The following is a 26,961-nucleotide window of genomic DNA, read 5'->3' on the forward strand; positions in this document are numbered from 1 at the left end:
ATAGGAACATAATAAGCTGCTGAGAATCAGAGTACTGTAGAGTTGGAAAAGACCCTGAGGGAAATCAAGTCCAGGTTCCTGCAATGTAAGAATCTCAACTAAAGCATCCATGGCAGACGGTCATTCATATTTTTTTTTAAAAGATATTTATTCCAATTTTAAGATTACAAAAAAGAAGAAAAAACCATACAAAATAGAATAGAACATATAACAAAAAACAGACAGTAAGAAAAACTCAACAAAAAATATAAAAATACATTACAATAAAATATAACAGAAATCGAATTAAACCTTTACCACCTTTTTCCCTTTTACTTATTTCCGTGACTTCCTCTCACCTCCCCGCTTTGTATTCTAGTTTAAATCGTATTTCCAGCAAATCCTTCTAACCTTCTTTTCATTTACTTATTTTAACATTCAATAATATAATTAATCCTCCTCTATCCTCAATTTCTATACTTCATTTTTACTTAATCCATTATGTCATATCTGCCAAAACGACCTAATATTCTTTTTCCAACCTCTTTCTAACATTCTTTTATGTTGTAGTATTTTTGAAGATATATTTTAAATTTTTTCCAATCTTCTTCCATCGACCCTTCTCCCTGGTCTTGGCAGACGGTCATTCAACCTCTGCTTAGAAACCTCCCAAGGAAGGAGAGTCCACAACCTCCTGAGGGAGACGGTTCCACGGTCGAATTGCTCTTACATTAGAAAGTTCTTCCTGGTGTTGAGTCAGAATCGCCTTTCGTGTAACCTGAATCTTTTATTTCATGTCCTGTCCTCTGGAGCAAGAAAAAACAAGCCCTTTAGATATTTGAAGGCATCTCCTCTCAGTCTCTTCTTATCCAGGCTAAATATACCCAACTTCCTCTATCATTCCTCATATAAGTCTTGGTTTCCAGACCCTTGAACTTGGTCATCTTAGCTGCCCTCCTCTGCACACGTTCCCATTTATCAATATCCTTCTTAAATTGTGGTGCCCAGAGATGGACACAGTATTCCCGGTGTGGTCTGACCAAGGCAATATGGGGTTGTTGTTTAGTCGTTTAGTCGTGTCCAACTCTTCATGACCCCATGGACCAGAGCACGCCAGGCACTCCTGTCTTCCACCGCCTCCTGCACTTTGGTCAAACTCATGTTAGTAGCTTCCAGAACACTGTCCAACCATCTCGTCCTCTGTTGTCCCCTTCTCCTTGTGCCCTCCATCTTTCCTAACATCAGGGTCTTTTCCAGGGAGTCTTCTCTTCTCATAAGGTGGCCAAAGTATTGGAGCCTCAGCTTCAGGATCTGTCCTTCCAGTGAGCACTCAGGGCTGATTTCCTTCAGGATGGATAGGTTTGATCTTCTTGCAGTCCATGGGACTCTCAAGAGTCTCCTCCAGCACCATAATTCAAAGGCAAAATAGAGTGATGCTATTACTTCCCTTGATCTGGGCACTGTAGAGGATTGGTGGTTTTTCTCCAGGGTTTCAAGACAGCCGATTGCAAAAACAATGCTGATGACCCAACTAAAATATCAATATTACCCACAAGCCTGGGTGAGCCGGCATGTATTGAGTTGGATCTTGACCTTGAAGAGCTACAAGGAGACAATACTGGGTTACATGGGTCAGTGCCCTGACTCAGGGTAATGCTGCTTCTTAGATGACCTTTACACCAGGGTCATGGCTTTGCCACAAAGAATCCTGGGAACTGTAGTTTGTTAAGGCAGTACTGTCACTGTGGCTAGTGCCATATAGTACTTGTTCTGCATTTGTAAGAAGGTGATATTTACTGCGGCAGCATCCAAACTTTGGAACTCCCTTCCTATTGACATCAGCCGGGCGCCTTCACTGTATGCTTTCTGGTGCCAGCTGAAAACAAATTTGTTCCTGCAAACCTCTCTAGACATGCAGAGCTCTGACGTGTTGTAATCTGGTCTTTAGCATTTATTTTAATTTTGTTTTGAATGTTTTAAATAGTAGTTCTTAACTGGTTTCTGCTGAACACTTTTATTATTTTTGTAACGAGCTTTGAAGATTTCCCTTTTTTTTATACATCCGAGCAGTGTATAAATTTTAACAGCTAACTAACTAATAGATAAAGGGACGCGGGTGGTGCTGTGGGTTAAACCACAGAGCCTAGGACTTGCTTATCAGAAGGCCGGCAGTTCGAATCCCCCCAACGGGGTGAGCTCCCGTTGCTCGGTCCCTGCTCCTGCCAACCTAGCAGTTCGAAAGCACATCAAAGGGCAAGTAGATAAATAGGCACCACTCTGGCGGGAAGGTAAACGGCATTTCCGTGCGCTGCTCTGGTTCGCCAGAAGCAGCTTAGTCATGCTGGCCACATGACCTGGAAGCTGTACGCCGGCTCCCTCGGCCAATAAAGTGAGATGAGTGCCACAACCCCAGAGTCGGCCACGACTGGACCTAATGGTCAGGGGTACCTTTACCTTTACCTAACTAATAAATAAAAGTGCTGAGAATTGGTTTAACTCACAGCGCCACCCGCGTCTATAAATTTTATAATTTTATAAATTTATAATTGTATAAATTTTAACAGCTAACTAACTAATAAATAAAGGTGCTGAGAATTGGTAGAAGACCCTAATTTCCCTCCCAGACCTACAGAGTTCCTTGGGGAGAGGGACTGATTGTGAAACAGCTCTGGAGATTGTAGAAGGAACAACACAGACCTGAGATCTTTATTGCTCCCTCCAGCCCCTGTAGTCTTTCTCTTGCTTGCTACCGGTTATCATCTTCTCCAAGATTGGTTGCTTTAAGAAAAACTTCTCCGGCCGGCTCTCGCGACGCACATTCCAGTTTTATCTGAGCCCCTTTTTAATGGAGTGCCATGGGAGGAAGCGCAGAGCTCTTGGGACTAGAGCCTAAAACAATTGTACGCAGTCAGCTTTTGCGATAAGCGCGGGAGTGATCGGAGGCTGCCGGTTCCCAGCGGACTGTCTCTGTCTCCCATCAGAGTAGACAGCAGAAGGAAGACAAATGAAGTCGTCTTGCAGTTACTTACTGAGTCAATCTGTAGCAAGAGTCTTCTTTCCTTGCAAGCCAGAAGTTGCTGGCGTGACTCCGTGATCTAAGGGAGACATAAAAATAGAACCAGCCTGTTCTCAGACACACACACAGAGCTCAGACTCGGAAGTAAGGATGTAACAACAAAGGAGGGAGGGAGTGTGGTTAATTGCCGACGAAATTTGCTGGTGCAATTTTGCAAAAGCGAAATAACACAAGAAGAGCTCTGCTGGATCCGGGAATAGGCCCATCTAGACAGCATCCTGGTCCCACCTGGGTCCAGCCAGATCCCCTTGGGGAACCCACAAACAGAACCTGAACACAACAGCACACTCACCGCTTCTGATTCTCTGCAACTGGTACCTCTAACAGCGAAGGCAGAACAAAGCCATTGTGGTTTGTAACCATGAATTTGCCTCATCTTCTTTCAACGCCTTCCAAGTCACAAATGGACACCCTGATTTGGGCTCCCAAGGGAATCTAGAATCATAAAACTGGAGACTTGGAAGGGACCCTGAGGGCCCGAGGGCCCAACCCCTCACAGTGCAGGACTCCATTTGTAATATGCCGCCATCATAACTTTTAGTCCGCAAACAATATCCATTTGCTTACGTTTCCCCTCGCAATCTTCCCTTTGCGCTGAAACGAATGAGATGCAATGAAATTGCGACAGCGTCACTTATCGCATCATTATGCAAGATCAGTTATGCAAGCTGTGGCATTTCACCACAGCCGATGAAACAGGCCACATCGTTGGCGGCTTCCACCCTAGTTTGTCAACATTTCCATTTCAACAAGACCAAGGACAATTTCTCAGGTAGTTTACATGCACCTGTGGCGATCACACGGGGTCCCCGGACGTTTGTCGGTCTATTGATCCCTGTGCCACCACTGTGATTGCTTTCTTCGCTGCCACCAACCCGTTTCTCTCGGGTACACACGGAGTCCAGACAGTTGTTAACATTAACAAATAATCAAATTTATTTTTATAGGCATGAACAAGCTTATGGTTTCAGTTAATTTGTCTTGACAGTTTCTTAATCTTAGTTTCTTTACTGACCTATATGTTCCTAACAACTTCAAACTGATTATCCCAACTATCTATCTGACTCCACCTAACAGTTCCTCTCACTCTCTCACCACACAACTCGACCAACCCACAGACTTATGCTCCCTCTTCCTTCTCCAACTCCCAACTCTCAACTGACATTCACACAACTCCAACTCTCACTCTAACTCCTCCCCTCGGGGTCCCACTGGCCAATCACGTCACACTCATTTAAACCCTTTCCTTATGACCCACCTAGGAGGCAAACACCACAGCACCCTTGTGAAGAAGACTCTGAATATGCTCAGGTTTACCCTGATATACGCTAACACACACACACAGCTTTATGAATCTATATTAAATGTTTCCCAGGCATCAAGGGGACTGTGATGCATTCGCAGTCCGCGGTGCCGGCGAGCCAGACTCAGTGCTCGCAGTGCCAAATGTACGAGGTGACAGGTGTTAATGAAGTGAAAGGGCTGTGAATCCGCTCCAGAACGCCCACGCATTAGAGACTTAACCACTCTGACTGTTGAATACTCTAGCAGTTGTGTGTGTGTGTGTGTGTGTGTGTGTGTGTGTGTGTGTGTTCTAGCTGGCTAGTATCAAAGATGGGCTGCTGTGATGCACTGGTGAGTTGTGGCAATTTTCTTCACGTTGCTACAGCAACATCGGGGGGTTGTAATCTAAATGCGGCTTGCTGTTCTAGGGAATGTAATTCGTGCTTTGGGTGAGATTCTGGATTCAAATCCCTGACAAGCTGATATAACAGCAGGGAGGAAGGGGGAGACGGGAGGTCTATGCAGGGGGAGGATCCATAGCTCAGCGCACGATCTCATGCTGTGCAGGCAGATGGCGCCAGGTTAAATCAGGGTAGATGGGTTTAAATCCAGGTGATTTAAATCCCTGCCCTGAACCAGATTGCGTGCAGACCGGTTGCAGTGACCGTTTCAAAATTTCAGCTTGCGAATGCTACCCGGAAGAGCGATCCGAAACCACCCATCATTCCTAGAACGTATGAGCCCTGCTTGAGAAGTCAGGGACCTAGCAGAGGCAACCCACATTCAGGATTCGAGCACCAGAGCACTCGCCTCTCCTATTTCCACAACTGGTATTACTACTGTAACTCGCTCTACGCGGGGCTGCCCTTGAAACTGTCCCAGAAACTCCAGCGGGTGCAGAATGCTGCAGCGAGGCTCCTCACGGGGTCCTTGCCATGGGAGCATATTCACCCAGTGCTGTACCAGTTGCACTGGCTTCCGGTGGAGTATAGGTGCTGGTTTTGACCTTTAACGCCCTATGCGGCCTAGGACCCTCATACTTACAGGACCGCCTCTCCTGGTATGTCCCACAGAGGACCCTAAAGTCCATGAATAATAATAGCTTGAAGGTCCCGGGCCCTAAGGAAGCCAGACTATCCTCCGCCAGGGCTTTTTCAGTGACTGCTCCGACCTGGTGGAATGCTCTGTCCCACGAGACTAGGGCCCTCCAGGACTTGATCTCCTTCCGCAGGACCTGTAAGACAGAGCTATTCTGCCTGGCCTTCAGTTTGAATTAGCCTGATCCTCTATTCCAGCGGTTCTCAACCTGTGGGTCCCCAGATGTTGTTGGACTACAACTCCCATCATCCCTGAGCTCTGGCCTTGCTAACTAGGGTTGATGGGAGTTGTAGTTCAACAACATCTGGGGACCCACAGGTTGAGAAAGGTTGCTGTCTATTCCCTTTCCTCTTCTATGAAGAAACCCTTTCTGGGACCCCACATTTAAATTATTCCCTGATCTCCTTGCTGGCCCTAGTAGGACCAACTTGGCCAGTTAGCCCTGGTGATTATTTGATGTCTACTGACTGGGGTCCCCCCCCCAAATGACCCCTGAATTTTGAATTTTATTGATATTGATGCTGCCTTTTATGTTGTATTTTATGCTGTTTTATGCTGTTTTTAAGTCGCATTTTAGTCAATGTTTTATATTTGCTGTTAGCCACCCTGAGCCTGGTTTTTTAAACCAGGAAAGGCGGGGTATAAATAAAATATTATTATTATTATTATTATTATTATTATTATTTATTTATTGATTTATTATTATTATTATTATTATTATTATTATTATTTGAAGCGCTGGTGCCTTGAACGGCGAAGGGAGAACATAGGCATCATAGCTTTGCCCTCCATTAATTCATCCAATTCGCATTTATTTATTTATACATACATACATATTTGCATATATTTCACTTTTCCTCCAAAGAGCTTAAGGTGGTGAAGGTGGTTCTCTGTTTGTGTGTGTGTGTGTGTGTGTGTGTGTTTGGTATATAATTTTTATTAAATTTTCTGTTTTACAATTTAAAATACTCGTTTTTACATCCTTAAGATATCAATGACTTCCCTTCTTCTCTTTCCTTGGTTCATATCATAAATCTGCATATTTCACCAAAAAAAACAACCTATACCATTCAGTACTGCATTCTTGCCTCCATCAAAACTTATTTATACTGTTGAATTTACCTTAACGCTGCCAGCGTTTTCAGCTGTACACAGTTATTTCCCTTATATTCAATAGCCGTTTCCCAATCTTCTCTAAAGGCATGTTATCCAATAAAACACATGTTTTCCAATCTTCTCTAAAGGTGGTTCTGTGCTCTCTGTTTCAGCCTGACAACCACCCTGCGAGGTAGGTTCAGTTTGAGTTAGCCGTGCCCAGCCACTTGAATAGGTCTACTCTGAGTAGGACTATAACACTGGATAAGCAAGCCTTTGAGCAGACCGAGCTCACCGTGCGAGCTTTGTGACTGAGTGCCCAACCCGCAAACCACACTGTCTCTGTTAAAGCTGTCAAAATTATTACATCTTGCGGCAGTGAGTTCCAAAGGCTTAACTCTGCCTACGAGGCAGGTTTCAGTTTCTCTGTGCACGTGCGAAGCTAGTAAGGAACATTAAAGGAGTTGGACTAGATGGCTTTGGGGTCCCTTCCAACAGTACACTTCCACGATCAGTCACTCGATAGCTAAGTCCGCTGTCCTGTGCACACTTAGTTAGAAGTAAGTTCCTTTGCACAGAGTGGGGTTCTTACATCTGAGTAAACACAGAAGGGATGATCCTGTTAGTGTTCAGCATATTCCATAACCCAGGACTGGTTCCTGCTAGACATAATAGTGTTTCTTCACGAAATGAAAAGTAAATGTCTTTGCTGTTTGGTTAGCGGAGGCCATAAATATTCAAAATTTGAAATAGCACTGCAGAGCTCAGAGAGCTGAGTTGGGGCGAGAGAAGAGGAGAACAGTATCAGCCGTCTGGGTTCTGCGGATGAGCCTGGTGAACTGGTGCCTGCCTGGCAGTGTAGTGTAATGGTCAGAGTGTGGCACGAGGTCTGGGTTCGAATCCTCGCTTGGCCACAAAGCTCACCAGGTGGCCTTGGGTCACGACAAGGGATGTGGAGAAATGCGGTTCCGTTCCCATAAAGAGGCAAACTTACCTAATTTACACCTTGCGAAAAACAATATGCAAACCGAAACATAGCCACTCTTAAAGATTCACGCTTCTTTGAATATTGCAATGCAGTTTGCCAGCCAAGGAATTTCTGCCAAAAAGCATAGACCAGGGGGGAAAGTAGGCGTGCAAATGCATATATTGGTGAAAACAGGGCGAAAATGCATTCTGTTAGTGAAAATTGCTTTGCAAAAATAAATAAATGTGTGTATTAGGCAACACTGCATACAAAAGGCGTAGATTAAGAGAAATTCAAACTAATATGCTGACAAATATTTCATGCTGACTTTAAGAAACAACAGCAAAACGTTGTGGGAATGTGGAGAAGTGAACTTAAAACTGGAAAAAATAAGAAACGGGGGAAAACAAAAATCAGTAAATTTGCTCATCCCCAGCCCTGGCGAACTGTGGCCCATTAATTTCAATGGATCAGCCCTGAGTTGATCATAGTTGTACATAACCCACAGTCCTTCCCCTGAATCTACCTCACAGCGTTGTTGTGAGGGTGAAACAGAAAGAGGAAGAAACAATGCATGTTGCTTGAAAAACTTGGAGGGAAATTGTGTCATAAATAAAATAAGTAACGTTTTCAGTTTTCCAAACCATGGTTATTTCTTTACATTCCGAACCATAGTTTGGAAAAATCAAATTGCCCTCTTGTGCACATAGCTGAATTGAACTGCCTTCCCATTTGATCAAATCATCGTCTGTCATTACGTCTGAAGCAGCAGAACAACACTGGAGTGATCCACCCAAACGTTTTGCCGGTTGGGTATTTTCTTCTCGTTGATCTTTTTTTTAAGGAAACCCCACACAGAGAAGAGTGGCCCTTGATTCAGTGTGTTGTGCATGGTTATGGTTTAAGAGATTATTAGGCTTTAACATGGTTCCTTTCATTAAAGGCAGATTTTTGTTGTTGTTGTTTAGTCGTTTAGTCATGTCCGACTCTTCGTGACCCCCTGGACCAGAGCACGCCAGGCACTCCTGTCTTCCACTGCCTCCCGCAGTTTGGTCAAACTCATGCTGGTAGCTTCGAGAACACTGTCCAACCATCTCGTCCTCTGTCGTCCCCTTCTCCTTGTGCCCTCCATCTTTCCCAACATCAGGGTCTTTTCCAGGGAGTCTTCTCTTCTCATGAGTATTGGAGCCTCAGCTTCACGATCTGTCCTTCCAGTGAGCACTCAGGGCTGATTTCCTTAAGAATGGATAGGTTTGATCTTGCAGTCCATGGGACTCTCAAGAGTCTCCTCCAGCGCCATAATTCAAAAGCATCCATTCTTTGGTGATCAGCCTTCTTTTTTAAGCCAGGTTATTATTCATATGACCACAACTGCTAGAACTGATCTTTTAAGTCATTGATTTAAAATTTCAGGCCAGTATTCAACTGACTAGCTTTGCCAACACTAGGATTGTTGCTTGGGTGATGGCACTGCTGCCCTCTCCACACGCCTGACCCCCCCAAAAAAATCTGTCCTTAACCCCCCGAAGCAGATTGGGAAGGATGAGGGGGATGTTCACCCTCATTTTAAAGGCTCTCAAGTTGGAATGTGCTGTATATAGAAGGTCATAGGATTTGTTCCTGAAAAATGTAAGTTTTTAGTCCTCAGGGTTGTGTAAAGGAAAATCAGAAACACATGGCCACGGTCTTCCGGAAGGTTAGGCCTAAAACAGCAAGGGGAAGGGCCATCGCTGAATGGGAGAGATGCTTGTTGCAAGTCTGAACGGAGTTTGCAAGGACATTTCCTTGAATGCACGAACAAGCCTTCTCATGTTCAAGAGGGAAATGAGCCAAGGGCATGTGGCTGACATACATACATACTCCCACCCCTCCACACATGTTTGCCCTCACCGTGTCAAGGCTGAGCACCCAGAGGGGGCTTTGTATGATGTCACAAATCCAGTTCAGAGCGAGGGTCGTGCTTCCGACCCTCACTCTGAATGGGCAAACGGCTTTCCCTCTGCTGAATCGCAGAGATGTTTGTATTGCAATGGGGCAAAAGTCTTAGGTGAAAATCTCCCTCTCCTACACTGATATCTGAGGGACGCAGGTGGTGCTGTGGGTTAAACCATAGAGCCTAGGGCTTGCTGATCAGAAGGTCGGTGGTTCGAATCCCCAGGACGGGGTGAGCTCCTGTTGCTCGGTCCCTGCTCCTGCCAACCTAGCAGTTCGAAAATACGTCAAAGTGCAAGTAGATAAATAGGTACCACTGCGGCGGGAAGGTAAACGGTGTTTCCGTGCACTGCTCTAGTTCACCAGAAGTGGCTTAGTCATGCTGGCCACATGACCCAGAAGCTGTACGCCGGCTCCCTTGGCCAATAAAGCGAGATGAGCACCGCAACCCCAGAGTTGGCCACGACTGGACCTAATGGTCAGGGGTCCTTTACACTGATATTTGGTAGCAGATGATGGAAAAAATCCCATTCCTTGAGACCCTGCAGAATCAACCAGACAGTTGTGAGCTAGACGGACCAGTGGTCCGGCTTGCTATAAAGCAGCTCTCTGCATCCCCATCCTTTAAGACTTTCCTTTGCCTGCAAAAAGAGATTTTCTCCCAGGGCCGCAGCATTGCAGCATCTCCCCGGCATGAAACCACATCACGAGGCAAGCAGCAGGAGAACATTTGATATTCAGTCCCCAATTAGGGCTCTCTTCTCTCCACTTTTATTTTTTTATTTTTTTGGCAAGCAGCTGAACAATTCCTGAGCGCTGCCCTTCCCCTGGTAGCTGCAGAGAGGTGGCTTCGAGGCAAAGGGGTTTTCAAAACGTTCAGTGTGCGAAACCAGGAGGGAGAGCGGGGAGGGAGACTGGATCATCAGCCCCCTCCTGGCCCTGTGCTTTGCATGTTCTTGTCCCTCAGGAGGAGGGAAGCCAAATGGAATGAGGTGGCCATTAGCTAGAGCTGCTTCTGCATCAGGTCTGAATGAATAAGATACAGACAGAGCCCTTCGCTTTGTGGAATGCCTTGGCTTGAGTACGGCCCAGTTCTCATCGCAGGGCTAAGGGTGGAGACGAGGACTCACACGGGTTAATGCAGTTCTGTAAAATTAAAACAACGCCCAAATCTCTGCATATAGAAAACTAGCATGTAAGAAAGAAAAGCCCTTTAATAATAATAATAATAATAATAATAATAATAATAATAATTTATTATTTATACCCCGCCCATCTGGTTGGGCTTCCCCAGCCACTCTGGGTGGCTTCCAACAAAATATTAAAATACAGTAATGCATCAAAAATTAAAAGCTTCCCGGAACAGGGCTGCCTTCAGATGTCTTCTAAAAGTCTGGTAGTTGTTGTTCTCTTTGACATCTGGTGGGAGGGCGTTCCACAGGGAGGGTGCCACTACCGAGAAGGCCCTCTGCCTGGTTCCCTGTAACTTGCCTTCTTGCAGCGAGGGAACCGCCAGAAGGCCCTCGGCGCTGGACCTCAATGTCCAGGTAGAACGATGGGGGTGGAGATGCTCCTTCAGATATACTGGACCGAGCACATTGCAGTAGTCCAAGTGAGAGATGACCAGAGCATGCATCACTCTGGTAAGGCAGTCCGTGGGCAGATAGGGTCTCAGCCTACATACCAGATGGAACTTTGCTTTCTCACTGACACTCTAGATTTCTCAGTGCAGGGATTTTTCTTGGATGGAGGAGGATTCGGTGAGGTGAATCATCACCCCCTTCCCGGCAATTTGATGTGGTATAGTCCAAACACACTCTAATCACCCAAGTAAGAGCTAGGCCTTAGCAGCATCACCAGCAATTTAGTGCAGGGGATGGAGAAGTGAAGAGAATATATAACATTTCTTGGTAGCTCCTTACCTAATTTCAGTTTCTATAAAGATTCAAGCTATATTCCCTGATTCCAGGTGTCTGGAGGGTGTCCATGGTACTTGGTGGCTAGCGTAGCACACTGCACATGCTCAGAGGTGCCCCATCTTTATTCAAGGCCCTGGGGGACTTGACATCTTTCCACAGGGCCTGCAAGACAGAGCTGTTCCGCCTGGCCTTTGGTTTGGATTCAGTCTGACCCTTATGTTTCCCTCCCCTTATGGTTTTGATCTATGGGCTACTATTAAAATGAGTCTGCATTTTAAATTGCATTTTAACCTGTATTTTAAATTGGTCCCCCCCCCCCATTATGTTTTTACTGTAATTTTACCGGTGTTAGCCACCCTGAGCGGGGAGGACGGGGTATAAATAAAATCTATTATTATTATTATTACTCTCACCTCAGTCTCCTCCTAATCTTCAGGCAGGAGAGGTACCCATCTGAAATCTGAGTGGAAGGAAGCAGGAAATAATGTGAGGAAATGCGCAAAGTTTCACCTGGCAGGTTGTCCCCTCTCTGATGTTGTTGCCCTGGGAAATGCACAGGGGCACAGCCTTGTTTCTTCCTTGCTTAAGGGAGACACCAGAAACTTTGCAACAAGTAGTCGCTCATTATTGTAGCCACTCACCAGCTTCCACTCAGACCTATTTGCTTGTCTATCAACCACAACAGTTCAGCTAGGGAAAGGGGCAAGTGATGGATGCCACACTTTGGAAACCTGGGGTGTATGGAGGTGAGCAACTAGCTAGTGAAACTGCCTGGAAATACAACCAATTGCAATGGTAGAACTTGAGGAAACAGGAATGTACTCTCCAAAGTTTGGACTAGGTTTGGACCTACCTGATCGATCCACATTTTCTGAAACAATATGAAATTGGGCATCCTTCAGAATCTTCACTTCTCTGAATTTTGCAGCATAGTTCTCTACTCAAGTAATGGGTACAAAAATGCCTGTATTAATGAAAATAACATTGAAAAACACATTGTTTTCCGGGAAATTGCATTGCAAAAAATTGTATATTGGGTAAAATTGCGTACAAAAGTGTGTGTATCAGGAGAAATTCACACTAAAATGTGGGTGACTTTTCATGAGGATTAAATAAATAAGGTAAAGGTAAAGGGACCCCTGACCATTAGGTCCAGTCGTGACCGACTCTGGGGTTGCGGCGCTCATCTCGCTTTATTGGCCGAGGCAGCCGGCATACAGCTTCCAGGTCATGTGGCCAGCATGACTAAGCCACTTCTGGCAAACCAGAGCAGCGCACGGAAACACCATTTACCTTCCCGCCGGAGCGGTACCTATTTATCTACTTGCACTTTGACGTGCTTTCGAACTGCTAGGTTGGCAGGAGCAGGGACCGAGCAATGGGAGCTCACCCCATCGCGAGGATTCGAACTGCTGACCTTCTGATCGGCAAGGCCTAGGCTCTGTGGTTTAACCCACAAACTGAAGTGGAAGTGGAGAAAGAGAAAGAGAACGAGAGAGAGAGAGATTGACAGATTCACCCACTTCCCCAATATCTCATCTGGCCAGGAGAAGGGGAATAGTTTCCTGATTTCAGGCAGGTCCTGCTTGGTTTAATTTAGGCTTAATGGGAGGTTATGCAAAGGTTACCTGAAGGCTGAATGAGATTAGGACCACCCAAGAGGTGTCAAGCCTCTTGAGACTTTCTGAGTAAGGATTCCTTAAAACTAAGCCAGGGAAATGGGGGACTGGAGATTTATGCATGAGCCTAACAGGGATTATGGACACCTGCATCTTTTTGTCTCAATAAATTTAGGGGCTTTCGCGAGGCCATTTGTTTGCTGTCTTTAATAAAAACTCAGATTGAAAGCGAAGCTTACTAGACTCCTAGAGCAATCCTCTGCAATGCAGGAATCCCGGCTGAAAAATCCCTGGCAGATGGCCCTCCAAACCTCTGAAGGAGGAGAGCCCACCATCTCCCAGGGTAGCCCATTCCACTGTCAAAGAGCTCCTACCACCAGAAAGTTCTTCCTAATGGTTCATCTCGTAACTTGGATCCATTGGTTGGGGGTCCCACCCTCTGGAGCAGCAAAGAAACAAACAAGCTTGCTCCATCTTCCTTGTGACTGCCCTTCAGATATTTTATTATTATTATTATTATTATTATTATTATCATCATCATCATCATCATCATAAATCATTTTTATTGATTTTCCAATAAAAAAACATCCAATTAAACATCCAATCATAATACTTCAACTAAAATAAAAACCTAAAATAAAAAAGATCAAATTATAGTCCAAATTATATTTATTAATTTCTTGGGGCTCTCCACGGTCTGGATCTCTGCAGCATATCTCCACATCTTAGTCCTGCTTCTCTTGTTGTTTCCATATTTTCCACATCTTGAATTATGAAGCGTTAAAATCAAGCCCTTCAGACATTTAAAATGGTCACTGCACCGGCTGGGCAGAATCAAGATGGTTATATGCCCTACTTTACTTTACTTTACTTGAAAGAACCCTGTATTTGAAGGAATGTCCGGAATGAGTCTGATTTATGTATAAAGAACCCTGAGAAGTGAGAGCGGGCATGTGTGAGTGCTGGTTTGTCAACTCCAGGGGGTCGAGGTGTCAAACAAATTTTTGTTTGAAGAGGGCTTGGCCCCCTCAATGTTGAGGGGGCCAGGTATGAGTGGTCAGCCTCCTCCAGAGGATGTGACGTCATGGAAGGCTGCAGTGGCCTATCAGGAGATGCTGAGGGGACTGGCACAGCCTGGCAGAAGGTCGTACCAGCCTGTACAGTGTTGGTTGACTTGTGCAACATCACATGATGTACTGAGTTGAATAGGATCCAAAATGCAGCAGTCTGATTGGTCCTAGAACAATAGGATTCAGAATGCAGCAGTCTGATTGGTCCTAGAACAATAGGATTCAGAATGCAGCAGTCTGATTGGTCCTAGAACAATAGGATTCAGAATGCAGCAGTCTGATTGGTCCTAGAACAATAGGATTCAGCAGTCTGATTGGTCCTAGAACAATAAGATCCAGAATGCAGCAGTCTGATTGGTCCACGGGAGCCACCCAATCCAGCTCCAGGTGGAAGTGAATCCGGAACCTGATTGGCCTACAGGAGAATCCCGGAATTAGCCAATCACGTGGGGCCCATTGTGTAAATAATGTATATAAAGCAGACATTCTGGGGGAACTTCCATTCCTCCTCACCGCTATGAGCTGAATAAAGAGCATGAAATCCACTCTCGACTCCGAGTATATTTCTAAGTGCTTAATCAAGGGAGAGGTAGGATGTTGGTAGTGGGTGCGGGGCTTAAAGTTGGCTATCAGCATGGTGGGCATTGAGTCCTTTGTTGGTGCCTAGGGCATGTATATGCACAAGGCAGGACCAGGGGCTTGGCATGGAGGGTGAACAAAATCCACTGTGCCAGCCCAACCCTTACCGCCACTGCTGGGCAGGTGTGGGGCACAGAGCGTTCACAGGGCAGCGCTGTGCCACCTGCCTGCGTACCCATGCAAGGGGGAGCCTGGTCATCTGATGCGGCCGTTGGCGGGCGCACTCCCCAACACTGACCGCATAACCATTCAGTGAGGGGGCAGGGGGCGCGATGCTAAGGCCAGGCTGGGCGCTGGGGCCCAGAGACTTCTGACGGCAATCAGGGTGGGGATCCTGGGACGACAACATCTATCTCGCCCCCCCTCCAAATCATGCGCCCGGGGCTGTGGGCCCCCATGCTACGGCCCTATGTAAGCATTTAGCAGAAACTCTACAGCAGACTGAGTAGCTTTGCCCCTCCCATGGTGAAAGGTATTGCGTTTCTGTTCAAAGTGAGTCGCTCTCTCATGAGTGTACCCTCATAATAATAATAATAATAATAATAATAATTTATTATTTATACCCCGCCCATCTGGCTGGGCTTCCCCAGCCACTCTGGGCGGCTTCCAAAAAAATATTAAAATACTGTAATACATCAAACATTAAATGCTTCCCTAAACAGGGCTGCCTTCAGATGTCTTCTAAAAGTCTGGTAGTTGTTGTTCTCTTTGACATCTGGTGGGAGGGCGTTCCACAGGGAGGGTGCCACTACCGAGAAGGTCCTCTGTCTGGTTCCCTGTAACTTGGCTTCTCGCAGTGAGGGAACCACCAGAAGGCCCTCGGTGCTGGACCTCAGTGTCCGGGTAGAACGATGGGGGTGGAGACGCTCTTTCAGGTATACTGGGCCGAGGCTGTTTAGGGCTTTAAAGGTCAGCACCAACACTTTGAATTGAATGAATTTATTAATACGGTCACAGACCAGCGTCAACACACACAATATCACAGATCATTAAAAAAAAAATCTAAAATACAGAGGACAATATGAGTATAACAAGCATTTAAATATAAAAAATTAAAATTAATTATTAGCGTGCCCCCTGTAATTAACATTTGGGGGTTTGGTCATTATGGGATACCACTTGCTTCCTGCGATTAATTGCAGACGCACAGAATTTGGCTACATTTGATGTAGTCTTGGGATTCTTGTCCTCTAGCAGTAGTTTTAAACTATGGTGTTCCGATTCTTTCCTGGACTTTTGCAAAACAGGTGTAATAAAAGTCAAACGTATATCCTCATAAAGACGACAACGTAATAGTACATGTGAAGCAGTTTCAACTTCCAACGAGCCACAAGGGCAGACCCGCGCTGCGTATGGTTTACCCTCAAATCTGCCCTGAAGTAAGGCAGAAGGGAGAACGTTGAATCTGGCAAGGGTAAAAGACCGTCTGTATTTGGGTACCTGAAGACCTGACAGATAGTTAGCTGGAGAGAAACCTCTCCCATGGTCCCTTATTGCTGGATGTTTGATCATTTCGCTCATGTGGCATTGTAATTCTACGTCACTTTGAATTGTGCTCGGAAACGTACTGGGAGCCAATGTAGGACTTTCAAGACCGGTGTTATATGGTCTCGGCGGCCGCTCCCAGTCACCAGTCTTTCGCACCAGCACTTGTGCACAGCTTCTACCTGGGCCCAGCATGACAAGTGAACAAGCCTTGGGTTGCGCAGAGCACCTCTGACCGTCCTCCCGCCTTTTCCCTTCCAGGCGCTCCTTTTCAAAGGTCTCAGCATCCTCATGCTACCTCCTGCCGGCACTTCCACCTGGGCCCCCAGCCTCAGATTTCCACAGACTTCCCCCTGCCTCACGCCGTCCAGCCTCACATGGCAACCGCGCACCAGCACGGAGGCCCCCTGCACCCGCCCCTGCCGCCTCTGCCTGCCCTGCCATTCCAGGAAGTGACGGGACCCTCTTTCCTACCTCAGGCCCTTCACCAGCAATACCTCCTCCAGCAGCAGCTCCTCGAGGCCCAGCACCGCAGACTCATGCCTCATCCCAGGTGAGCAAGCATCTCCACCATCAGCCAAGATCATGAATGTGACCAGTTTGGGACATTCTAACAGCCAATGTCTTCCACGTGCTGTTGGACTCTTCTGAGCCCATTAGCCCCAGCCAACGTGGCCAACGGATTGTGCGAGTTGCAGTTCTGCTTTTGTAATATATATATCCCTGCATGCAGAAAGCTAGCACATCAGGGACATTATTTCTACTGTAGCCTTCTTCCTGATGCCTTAGCTCTCCATGGCACCCTGCCTCCCCACCAGGGAAGAATGGGTGAGGGAAGATCTACAGGAAAGAAAGATAGACATCTCCCTGCCCTGGTGGATATTGCCGCCTGAGGCAGTTGCCTCACCTTGACTCATGAGTGAGGCGGCCCTGACTACAGCTCCTATCAATCTGTACCATTAACTAAGCTGCCTGGGGTTGTGGTGCCACAAAATCTGGGGACCTAAGGTTGAAGAACACTGTTTTAGTCCAATCCCCTGCCAAGGCAGGAAACCCACTGCTGATGCATCCTTTGTTCCCCTCAAAAACCTTTAGCAAAGGTGGGTGGATTTCAAAGGCTGTAAGTTAAATCAGTGGAGGATGGGCTTATCTACGGCTGCCTGCCATAATAACTAAGCATTGCTAGTTTTACGACTGACACCCAATTTGTGTGTCATTCCCACCCACATGGGGCAGCATCCCCCAAAGGGTCAACTGATATTTGTTTTTAACTTGTTTTTGCTTTTGAGTTGCTTTTAACGTTTCATGATTTTATTGTTTGGTTTTATATTTTTATGTTGTTGCAAATCCCTGCCATAATTTTTTTTAATGATACAGTGATGTATAAATAAATAAAAAACATTAACATAAGCATGCAGCACCCTGCGCTTTCCCTGCTTCTGCGGGCTGAAGTGGTGCCATCTAGGAAAAAACAAACCCTTTACTACTTAATTCTGGTATATAGCAGGTCTGGGAGGAACTTGTTGCCCTCCAGATACTGATGGACTCTCACCTGCCACAGTCAGTATGGACAACAGTCAGGAAAGATGGGAGATGTTCTCCAACAACATCTGGAGGGCCATTGGTTCCTCATCCCTGGCCTAAAATCTCGAAACTCTATGCACAGCAACAGTATACATAAAATGGGGTCAAACCACAGGGTGTCTGTCTCTAGAACAGTGGTTCCCAATCTTTTTTTGGCCATGCCCCACCTAAAAAGTAAAGGTAAAGGGACCCCTGACCATTAGGTCCAGTCATGACCGACTCTGGGGTTGCGGCGCTTATCTCGCTCTATAGGCCAAGGGAGCCGGCATTTGTCCACAGACAGCTTCTGGGTCATGTGGCCAGCATGACTAAGCCGCTTCTGGTGAACCAGAGCAGCACATGGAAATGCCGTTTACCTTTCCGCCGGAGCAGTACCTATTTATCTACTTGCACTTTGAGGTGCTTTTGAATTGCTAGGTTGGCAGGAGCAGGGACCGAGCAACGGGGGCTCACCCCGTCACGGGGATTCAAACCGCCGACCTTCCAATCGGCAAGCCCTAGGCTCTGTGGTTTAACCCACAGCGCCACCCAAGCACCTCTAAAATCCTGATTCCGCCCCCTCCCCTGTAAAATATAATTCTTATTATTCATAAAATGAACTCCTACTCACATGGAGGAAACCTAAAAGGCCATTAACTTGGTCTAAACAAGCTTCAAAATTGCCCCCCTTAAAAATCAAATTGCCCCCCTGTGGGGCATGTGCCTCACATTGGGAACCATGGCTCTAGAGTGTCCCTACTTCTGTGAGCTTTGAGGAGGCATCTGCTTGGTCAACCTTGAAACCACTGTCTCGCTCAAGTACCTGAACCTTCTGTGTAAGCAATTCATATGTATTGCAGCCTCACCCTTCCTCCAGATGTTGTCAGACTACAACTCCCAGCATCCCCAGCCAGCATGGCACAATTGTCAGGGTTGCCGGATGCTGTAGAACGTTGGGAAGACACTAGCTTGGGAAAGGCTGTCGTTAATACTTTGTCCAATCTGTGAATACACTCTATTGACTCGAATGCTTTGTCTGCAGGTCACCATTAAGCTCTGTGCAGGCAACTGATCCAGGGTGAGTGAAGATGCGTGTGCATGCATGTGTGCATGCGTGAGTTGGTGAGGTGGGCAAGGAAGTGTGACTAAATCTGCAGACACAGCCCTATTTGCATTCAGTATACTCAGAACATCAGAAGACATGGACCAGCCATGCATTTTGCCTTCTGCCGTTTATGCAGAAACTCAATGCAAGCTGAGTTAATGGTATAGCATCCCAATGCGCTTTGAATATAGGCTTGTGCATGCTTGACAGCCCTCCATTTCGCAGGGTTCCTGAGCGCATGATCAGAGCCAGTGTTCACACCTTTGGGTTTGTTTTCACAGGCTGAATGTGTGCAGCTCATGAACGATGGGGAAAGGCAATATCTCAATAGCAGAGTGCATGCTTATCATGCAGAAGATCACATGTTCAATTCTGGACATCTCCAGTTATTTATTTTTTTAAATCCAGAAGCATAGCTCTCTCTCCCCTGCTGCCCCCCCCCGGAGTCATTGCCAGTCAGAACAGACCAACCTTCACCAACTGTGCTCTAGTTGTTATTGAAACCCATCTCCCGTCACCCAGCCTGGTCAAATTGTAGTCCAAGGGCACCCAATTGGGGAAGGCTAGAGGGCTAGACAATACAGTCATACCTCATGTTACGTTTGCTTCAGGTTGCGCATTTTCAGGTTGTGTCCCGCGGCAACCTGGAAGTACTGGAAAGGGTTACTTCTGGGTTTTGCTGCTCGCGCATGCGCAGAAGCAGTGAATCGCGACCTACACGTGCGCAGACGCGGGTTGTGTTCTTTTCAGGTTGTGAATGGGCCTCCGGAACGGATCCCGTTCGCAACCAGAGGTACCACCATACTGGACAAGGGAGGCAAGAACATAAGAATAGCCTGCTGGATCAGCCCAATGGCTCAACTAGTCCAGCATTTTGTTCTCACAGTGGCCAATAAGATGCCTGTGGGAAGCCTGCAAACAGGACCCAAACGTTTCCCCTCCTGCAGTTTCTGGCAACTGATATGCAGAAGCACTCAGTCTGGATGAAGAGCATAGCCATCATAGCTAGTAGCCATCAATAGCCTTTTCCATGAATTTGCCATGGCCATAATTGCCTCCCATGGGAGCAAATTCCATAGCTGCTTCCTATGACCCTGTTCCCCCAACCCCGTGCATTCATGGACCCTGAATCAGTTGTCTGAACAGGGTTATCAGTGTTGCTTTGGATGCAGGATTCAGAACCTTGGGGGTGGGTGTCAAACATGAGCCTCTTTCGCTCACCTTTCTTCCTCAACCCTGCAGGCGGACTCAGGAGCGTATCTCTGTCCAACCTCATCGGTTACATCCAAGCTTCGAATTTGGCCATCAACTGCAGACTCCTCAACCCATGGGCCCCCAGCCCAGATATTTAGCGGAAGGAACAGACTGGTAAGTCATTCCTTGCTGTGACAACTGGGGTGAAATCAGGTGCGGAGCAAGGTGGGGGCGATGGGGGTGGACTGCCCTGGGTGTCATTACCGAGGTGGGTGACATTTGGCGCGCCGCACGCCTGCGACTCCCGCCTACCCTGAGCCATCAGGGGAAGGGGATTAGTTGCACCGCATTTCGCTGCTTTGTTTTGACAGCCCTGCGCTGCCTGGCTGCTGGAGGAGGCATGCAGGCATGCTCAACAACATAGGCCAAGCATTCACTAAAAAAGGCTTTGGTCAATCCTTCCCCCCAACAACTCCTGGCAATGACAATGAGTAGATCACAGCCAGTCTTTTTATACTCTGAGTAGATCACAGTCCCTTGGGAGTCCAACTAGATTTCAATGTGTGTGGGAGGGGGGATGACAAGAAATTTTCCGTACCAGGTACCACCTGACCTTGCTACGCCACTGGGTGAAATAGAAGTCTTGTGATTAGGAACGGTTGAAGGAGCTGGGCATGTGTATAGCATGGAGAATGGAAGACTAACAGGAAACATGATGGCAATGTTCAAATATCTGAAGGGTGTCATGCAACAGTAGTTTAGTGGCAAATTCAGAAGTGCAGGATCCCTTAATGAGAGTCACACAACAACACCCCCTCACAGTCACACCCCGTTCTAAGACCATGCGGCCTTCTAAGACAATACAGTGTGATAATAATAATAATAATAATAATAATAATAATAATAATAAATGCATTACCATAATCAGTGCAAATTGATGCTTTTGAATTATGGTGCTGGAGGAGACTCTTGAGAGTCCCATGGACTGCAAGAAGATCAAACCTATCCATTCTGAAGGAAATCAGCCCTGAGTGCTCACTGGAAGGACAGATCGTGAAGCTGAGGCTCCAATACTTTGGCCACCTCATGAGAAGAGAAGACTCCCTGGAAAAGACCCTGATGCTGGGAAAGATGGAGGGCATAAAGAGAAGGGGACAACCAAGCACGAGATGGTTGGACAGTGTTCTTGAAGCTTCCAGCATGAGTTTGACTAAACTGCGGGAGGCAGTGGAAGACAGAAGTGCCTGGCATGCTCTGGTCCATGGGGTCACGAAGAGTCAGACATGACTAAATGCCTAAACAACAACAACAAATCAGTGCAAAGCACCATGTATTGCCTTTCAGCAAGACCTATTATTTGCACATACATTGGCAAATTATTTGGAGTGCACGAGTATCTTCAGTTGGAGTGACTTAAGTTGTCATTTTCTTGTTTTTATGGGGTTCAACTCACAGTTCTGCAGCTTCTTTAGGAAAGGAAAGGGAGCCGTTTCTACAGTTTCCAGACAGATAATCTAATCAGCCATTCACATGTCACTGGGGAAACAAACAGCCTCCGTCTGCAGAACATTCAACAATGGAGGCCTGGGCAAGGGGGCGGGGCCAGAAAGGGAGCCAGCTATCGACCACACATTCGCTCCATAAGACGCACAGACATTTCCCCTTACTTTTTAGGAGGGAAAAAGTGCATCTTATGGAGCGAAAAATACGGTAACAATCACACCCTACTTTTTACATTTAATTGACTGTGCTGTTTTCTCCTTCTCTTGACCACCGGTGCTTCGAAACTCCACAGGGTTAACGTATATACCAACCAAACTCTGAACTATTTGGATGAGTCACCATGCCTCCGGGCTCATGTTCCTTCTATCCGGTGAAAGATATAAAAACAGCATTAGCCATTGGGTTTGAACTCAAAGTGTATGTGTGTTGGGAAGGGGGTGGCGGAATGGGAGACTTTTTATAAAAAATGTTGCACAATGCCTGAAAGCGATTCGTATTTCTGCATCCTTCCAGGGATCTCAGCGTCGATGCTGGCCTAACTCACAACCAGTTCCAGGTCAGGCCAGTTCCACAACATTATCAGCATTACTTAGCGACACAACGAATGCAGCATTTTCCCCGGAACACGTCCTCAACGCAGATGGTAAGCGAAGCGGGAGTTGCTGGGGGCTGGCTTGAAGCCTGGCTTAGACCAACAGCATAGTAACCAGAGTTTGGTGATTGAGCACATCTTCTGCGTGCAGAAAGCCCCAAATACTATCCCTAGCATTTCCAGCTCAAGTGTGCTGGTCCCGAGGGTTAACCGTGCGGTAAGGTCCGAGTCCAGTCCGAGGTCGAGGGTGCGGTGTGGAAGCTGTCCGTCAAAGCTGAAGCAGGGTCCAAGGCAGGGAGTTGGGTGAGGTCAGGAACTCTGGCAGAAGAGCAGGACAGGGTGCAGGCAGGAACAGGCTACCAACAATGTTGCTCCCGCAACCTGGGACTGGGGCTGGCTGGCTTTTATCTGCCCTGAGGCATAGGGTGGCCCTGGTCCATAGGTGACTTGCCTCTCCTGGCCTGGAGGCGAGCACTCCTCCACCTGTTTGCCCTGAGCCTCTGCAGCTCAGGAGAGGCTGGAGGGTTACCAGACCCAGAGGCAACCTCAGCTTCCCCTGACGGGGCTGAGAGTGGAGCACCTGCAGGCAACGGGTCCTCCATCACCTCAGGAGCCAGAGCAGGCTCAGCTGGTGCCTGCACCTGAGGATCCAGCACAGGTGAGGACCCTTCAGGCTCAAGCCCCAGCCCCGGCTCAGCTGGTTCTGGAGGCGGGGACACCTGTGTAGGCTGGGATTCCTTAGGTTCATCACATCAGGGCTCATTTGATCCTTGAGAGCCATCGCCAGTCAGCTTAGGCGATACCAGTCTATAAGGGCCAGTGGTCTGACTCTGCTTAAGGGATCTTAATGAGTTCTTAATCTGTTCTTGGACTGCTTGAATGAATGATGCTTCCCAGCTTGGAAATACAAAACTCGGCAGCTCATAGGGTTAGCATCTGAATGTTCTTACCCGGCTCAGATTTCTGCCTCTCTCCTGCCCAAACCCCCACTTTCCTCTCACCCAATCTTCTCTTTTTGCTGCTTTGGTAATAGTGTTGGGATGGCAGGAGATACTACCCCATCTCTCCCCTTCCCACTCTGTGAGCAGCCTGGCATGCAAGATTGGGCTGCTGACAACGCTCACCTCTGAGTTCTTCTCTGGCTCAGATTTTAATCTGTGCTGGAGAAGTACCGTATTTTTCACTCTATAAGATGCATCCGACCATAAAACGCACCTAGTTTTAGAGGAGGAGAACAAGGAAAAAAAATTCTCTCCCTCCGCCTCCCTTGTGGGGGTGCCCTGTCCCCTCTTTCAGTCTCTGGCACTGGACATGCACCAATGCTTGGGAACTAAGCTACAGTAGCGTTGGGAAACATAGTTTCCCCATTGCTACTGACGCATTCCCATGCGGAAAATGCTCTGTGCCTTAAAAACCAGCATATCAGGAAAAAGTCTATGCCAGAACCCTTCTTCCTGACATGTTAGTTTTCTATGCGGAGGTGACAGGAACATTTAATCATGTGATTTCTCCATCTGCCATTTGGAGTGGTACAGTCCAGGGATAGTTTTACGACACAATCTGCTGTCTGTGTAGACCGGGCCTGAGTCACTGTCTGGGGGAAGGCAGTCAAAATACAGGCGTCTATCATTCCTGTCAGCTGATTGCTAGTTAGGAGCCGGCACTGTGGGAGGCAATTCTTTCTGAATGGATAATCCGACAGCTTTAGCAGAAATGATTGCTACAGCTGGTTGGGTTCTTTTACACATGTGTTCGAAGAACAACTTGCATCGCTGACTGCAGAATTGTACCCTAATAATCTGAAATAATGTTGGGTGCTCCAATCTAGCAGATAATCTTCCTTTGAATTAACCCTTTTCAAAGGCCATTAAGCCTTATTTTGAATACTACTACTACTAGCAAACTCTCACTTACTTACTTACTTATTTTGCACAATGCCTCACAGGTTGTTCATGAAATTAGAAACTACCCATATCCTCAGCTTCAGCTACTTGCTCTTCAGGGACTGAATCCAAACAGACACACGTCCGCTGTGAGGGAAAGTTACGAAGTAAGTGCTCGCAGCTTGAATGAGCCTCTGGACCTTTTCCCCTGCAGGTTCTGTATCCGTTTATTCATTCAGCCACTATGGCTTTACTCTCATGTAACAGTAAGCCATAAACAGGGCCGGCCCTATGATGAAGCAGAGTGAGGCAGCTGCCTCAGGTGACAGTTGGTGGGGTGTGGAGAATGACCAGAGCTGTGAGTCCCCCGTGGCTGCCCTCTACCCTCTAGATTAGCCCGATGCCCTCAAGTAAAGCAGAAGACGTGTCCTTTCACCAGTATTGGAGTAAAATTCAACTCCCAGTCCAATTAGCTTCTGTATGTGCTTTTGGGGTTGGGCGCCATCTTGTCCTTTGCCTCAGGCAGCAAAATGTTTTTAGCAGGCTCTGCCAATAAATGACGGCTTATTGCAAACAAGTTGTGTGCTGATGTGCACTGCTGAATCACATCCATCCCCCTCTTTTCTGTGTCATGCTGGGAAGACACAAGTCAGAGTTAGGTGCAAATCAGCACTTGTGATTTGCTTGCTCAAAACAAGCCACAGGCAGAAGCTCAGGTTCGTTCTTGGCTTATCTCTCCTGGTTTGGTTTTCTTGGGGGGTCGAATGCCAAAGTGGGCATGATCGAAGTATAGAAGTGGGCATAGGGGGAACTGCCACTCTTAATAGCTGCCTTCCCAAAGGCTTTGCAGCCAGCTATTTGACACTATTTTGAAAAGTATTAGTAACTGGTTATTAAGTTTGGTTTTTGAAAAGCTTTAAAAATTAAATGGGCAATTTGAGGGGGAATTTGGAGAGCCCCTCCCTCACAGTATCACAGGGTCAGTCAAGAATAATAATAATATAATATTAATAATAATTTATTATTTATACCCCACCCATCTGACTGGATTTCCCCAGCCATTCTGGGTGGATTCCAACAGAATATTAAAATACAATAGTCTATTAAACATTAAAAGCTTCCCTAAACAGGGCTGCCTTCGGATGTATAGAGAGAGAGAGGGAGGGAGGGAGGGAGGGAGGGAGGGAGGGAGGGACAGGGCAGAGAGAAAGATTTGGAGGGGCTTTGGGGCAATAAAACCTTTTTGGCATTACAGTATCACAGCAAGGGATCTAGAAGAGCAGTCAGTATTACACACACACACACACACACACACACCTGATGCAAAAAATACTGAGTGAGATAAGACCAATTGTTTGACTTCAATTAGGTCAAGATTCCTGTATATTCCCCTTTTGAAAGCCATTTTATTTCCTGTGCCTTTAAAAATAAACCTGATTAAAAGAAAACCTTCTTTGGACCGGTAAGGGGCAGGGAAAGGGTGGAGAGATGAGGACTCTTGATCTGCCATCTCAGATGGCTAACAGGTGGCTATTTGAAAGGTCTCCTGCTCATTCCTTTCTCTTTCCTCCCTCTTTTTAGGAGCTTTTGCAACTGGAAGACAGGCTGGGCAGTGTGAACAGGGGGGCCGTCCAGAACACCATTGAACGGTTCACTTTCCCACACAAATACAAGAAGGTAAGAGTTGGAAGAACATCTCATCCTACCAGAATTGACACTGGGCGCTGACCATTCTTGGAGGCAAGCCTGATGCTGGCTACAACTTTTTTTGTTGCAAAAGTGGATGAAATTTGCAGGCATAACAGCCGCCTTACCATCACTGGATTAAGCCTGACAAATCATAGGCAGATAACAACCAGTTTTTGTTTTGTTTTTTCCATACAGGGCATCTTCAAAAATTGATTATTATTTTTTAAAAAGGCAATCAACAAGTCTTTAACTTTTCATTTTAAGAATGAATGAACAGGTGTGGATGCAACACAATCTTTGCCCTCTATGAATTTGCCTAAAATCAGTGGCTACCACATCTTGTGGTAATAAATTCCATACATTAATTGTAAGCGTGTAAAAACAAGTCCTGCCAAACGGTTTCACGCTGGATGACTCTGAATTCTAATATTCTGAAGGAAAGAGACTAAAATGTATTTTTCTGCCTACTTTATCTGCATCATCTATTTGTTCTGAGGGCTCATATGTACAAATCTGGGCTGCTTGGAAAGGAATAGTAATAGTAGTAGTAGTAATGGCAATAATTTATTTTAAGTATTCACATAAACTGCTGCACTGACCGGTATTTTGTTATGAGCAATGGGTCTTAATGGAGGGCATTGGTTAAGCCAGGCATCCCCAACCTTTGGCACTCCAGATGTTTTGGACTACAATTCCCACCATCCCTGACCACTGGTCCTGTTAGCTAGGGATCATGGGAGTTGTAGGCCAAAACATCTGGAGGGCCAAAGGTTGGGGAGGCCTGGGTTATGCTCTTTGCCATCTAAATCCCCACCCGCTCCTGAAGGCCTTGGGGCGGCCATCTTGTGTAATGCTGTGATCTTTCCTTGACCTTCTTGACAGAGGAGACCGCAGGAAATCAAAGCAGTAAAGGAAGATGGGGAGGAGTCGGACACCGATGAGAAATGCACAATCTGTCTCTCGATGCTCGAAGACGGAGAGGATGTGAGGTATAACTATTCTCCGAAGGGATTCCGAGTGAAATCTTTCTTATGTTCGTTCTCTATCCACCTCACCCCACCTCCAAGTTTCATCACTTTCATTCTTTGCTTGCTGGTCTGTGTTTCTATCGCAAACTCCCCCTCCACCACACAGATATATATTGCCTCTGAGCAAATCAAGACGTCAGTCCTCATGAACGAAACAGTTAGAGGTTTGTAACTAGGGCTACTGAAGGGGTTGTCTAAGTCCTTATAGCACCCCAGGGCTTCTCTCTCATCTGAAGGCAGC

The 26,961-nt window shown here is 46.6% G+C and overlaps 1 protein-coding gene across 4 annotated transcripts in view; it reads left to right on the plus strand.

Moving 5' to 3' along the window:
- ARK2C (arkadia (RNF111) C-terminal like ring finger ubiquitin ligase 2C) overlaps positions 1–26,961 on the plus strand; it is an 83,561-nt gene that overhangs the window by 52,970 nt on the left and 3,630 nt on the right. For 3 of the 4 annotated variants that reach the window (XR_013977628.1, XM_080973623.1, XM_080973625.1), the window contains 7 exons: positions 16,425–16,716; positions 18,769–18,804; positions 20,074–20,199; positions 22,042–22,171; positions 24,066–24,170; positions 25,585–25,680; positions 26,575–26,681. Coding sequence is in view for 3 of the 4 variants with exons in the window: in XM_080973623.1 (XP_080829749.1) it covers positions 16,425–16,716; positions 18,769–18,804; positions 20,074–20,199; positions 22,042–22,171; positions 24,066–24,170; positions 25,585–25,680; positions 26,575–26,681 (892 nt within the window). In the remaining variant the exon portion in view is untranslated. The remainder of the gene's footprint in view (positions 1–16,424; positions 16,717–18,768; positions 18,805–20,073; positions 20,200–22,041; positions 22,172–24,065; positions 24,171–25,584; positions 25,681–26,574; positions 26,682–26,961) is intronic. The other variant, XM_080973624.1, reaches the window with a different exon arrangement.

This window comes from Podarcis pityusensis, assembly GCF_964106645.2.
Source record: "Podarcis pityusensis genome assembly, chromosome: 11".
Lineage (NCBI taxonomy): Eukaryota > Metazoa > Chordata > Lepidosauria > Squamata > Lacertidae > Podarcis > Podarcis pityusensis.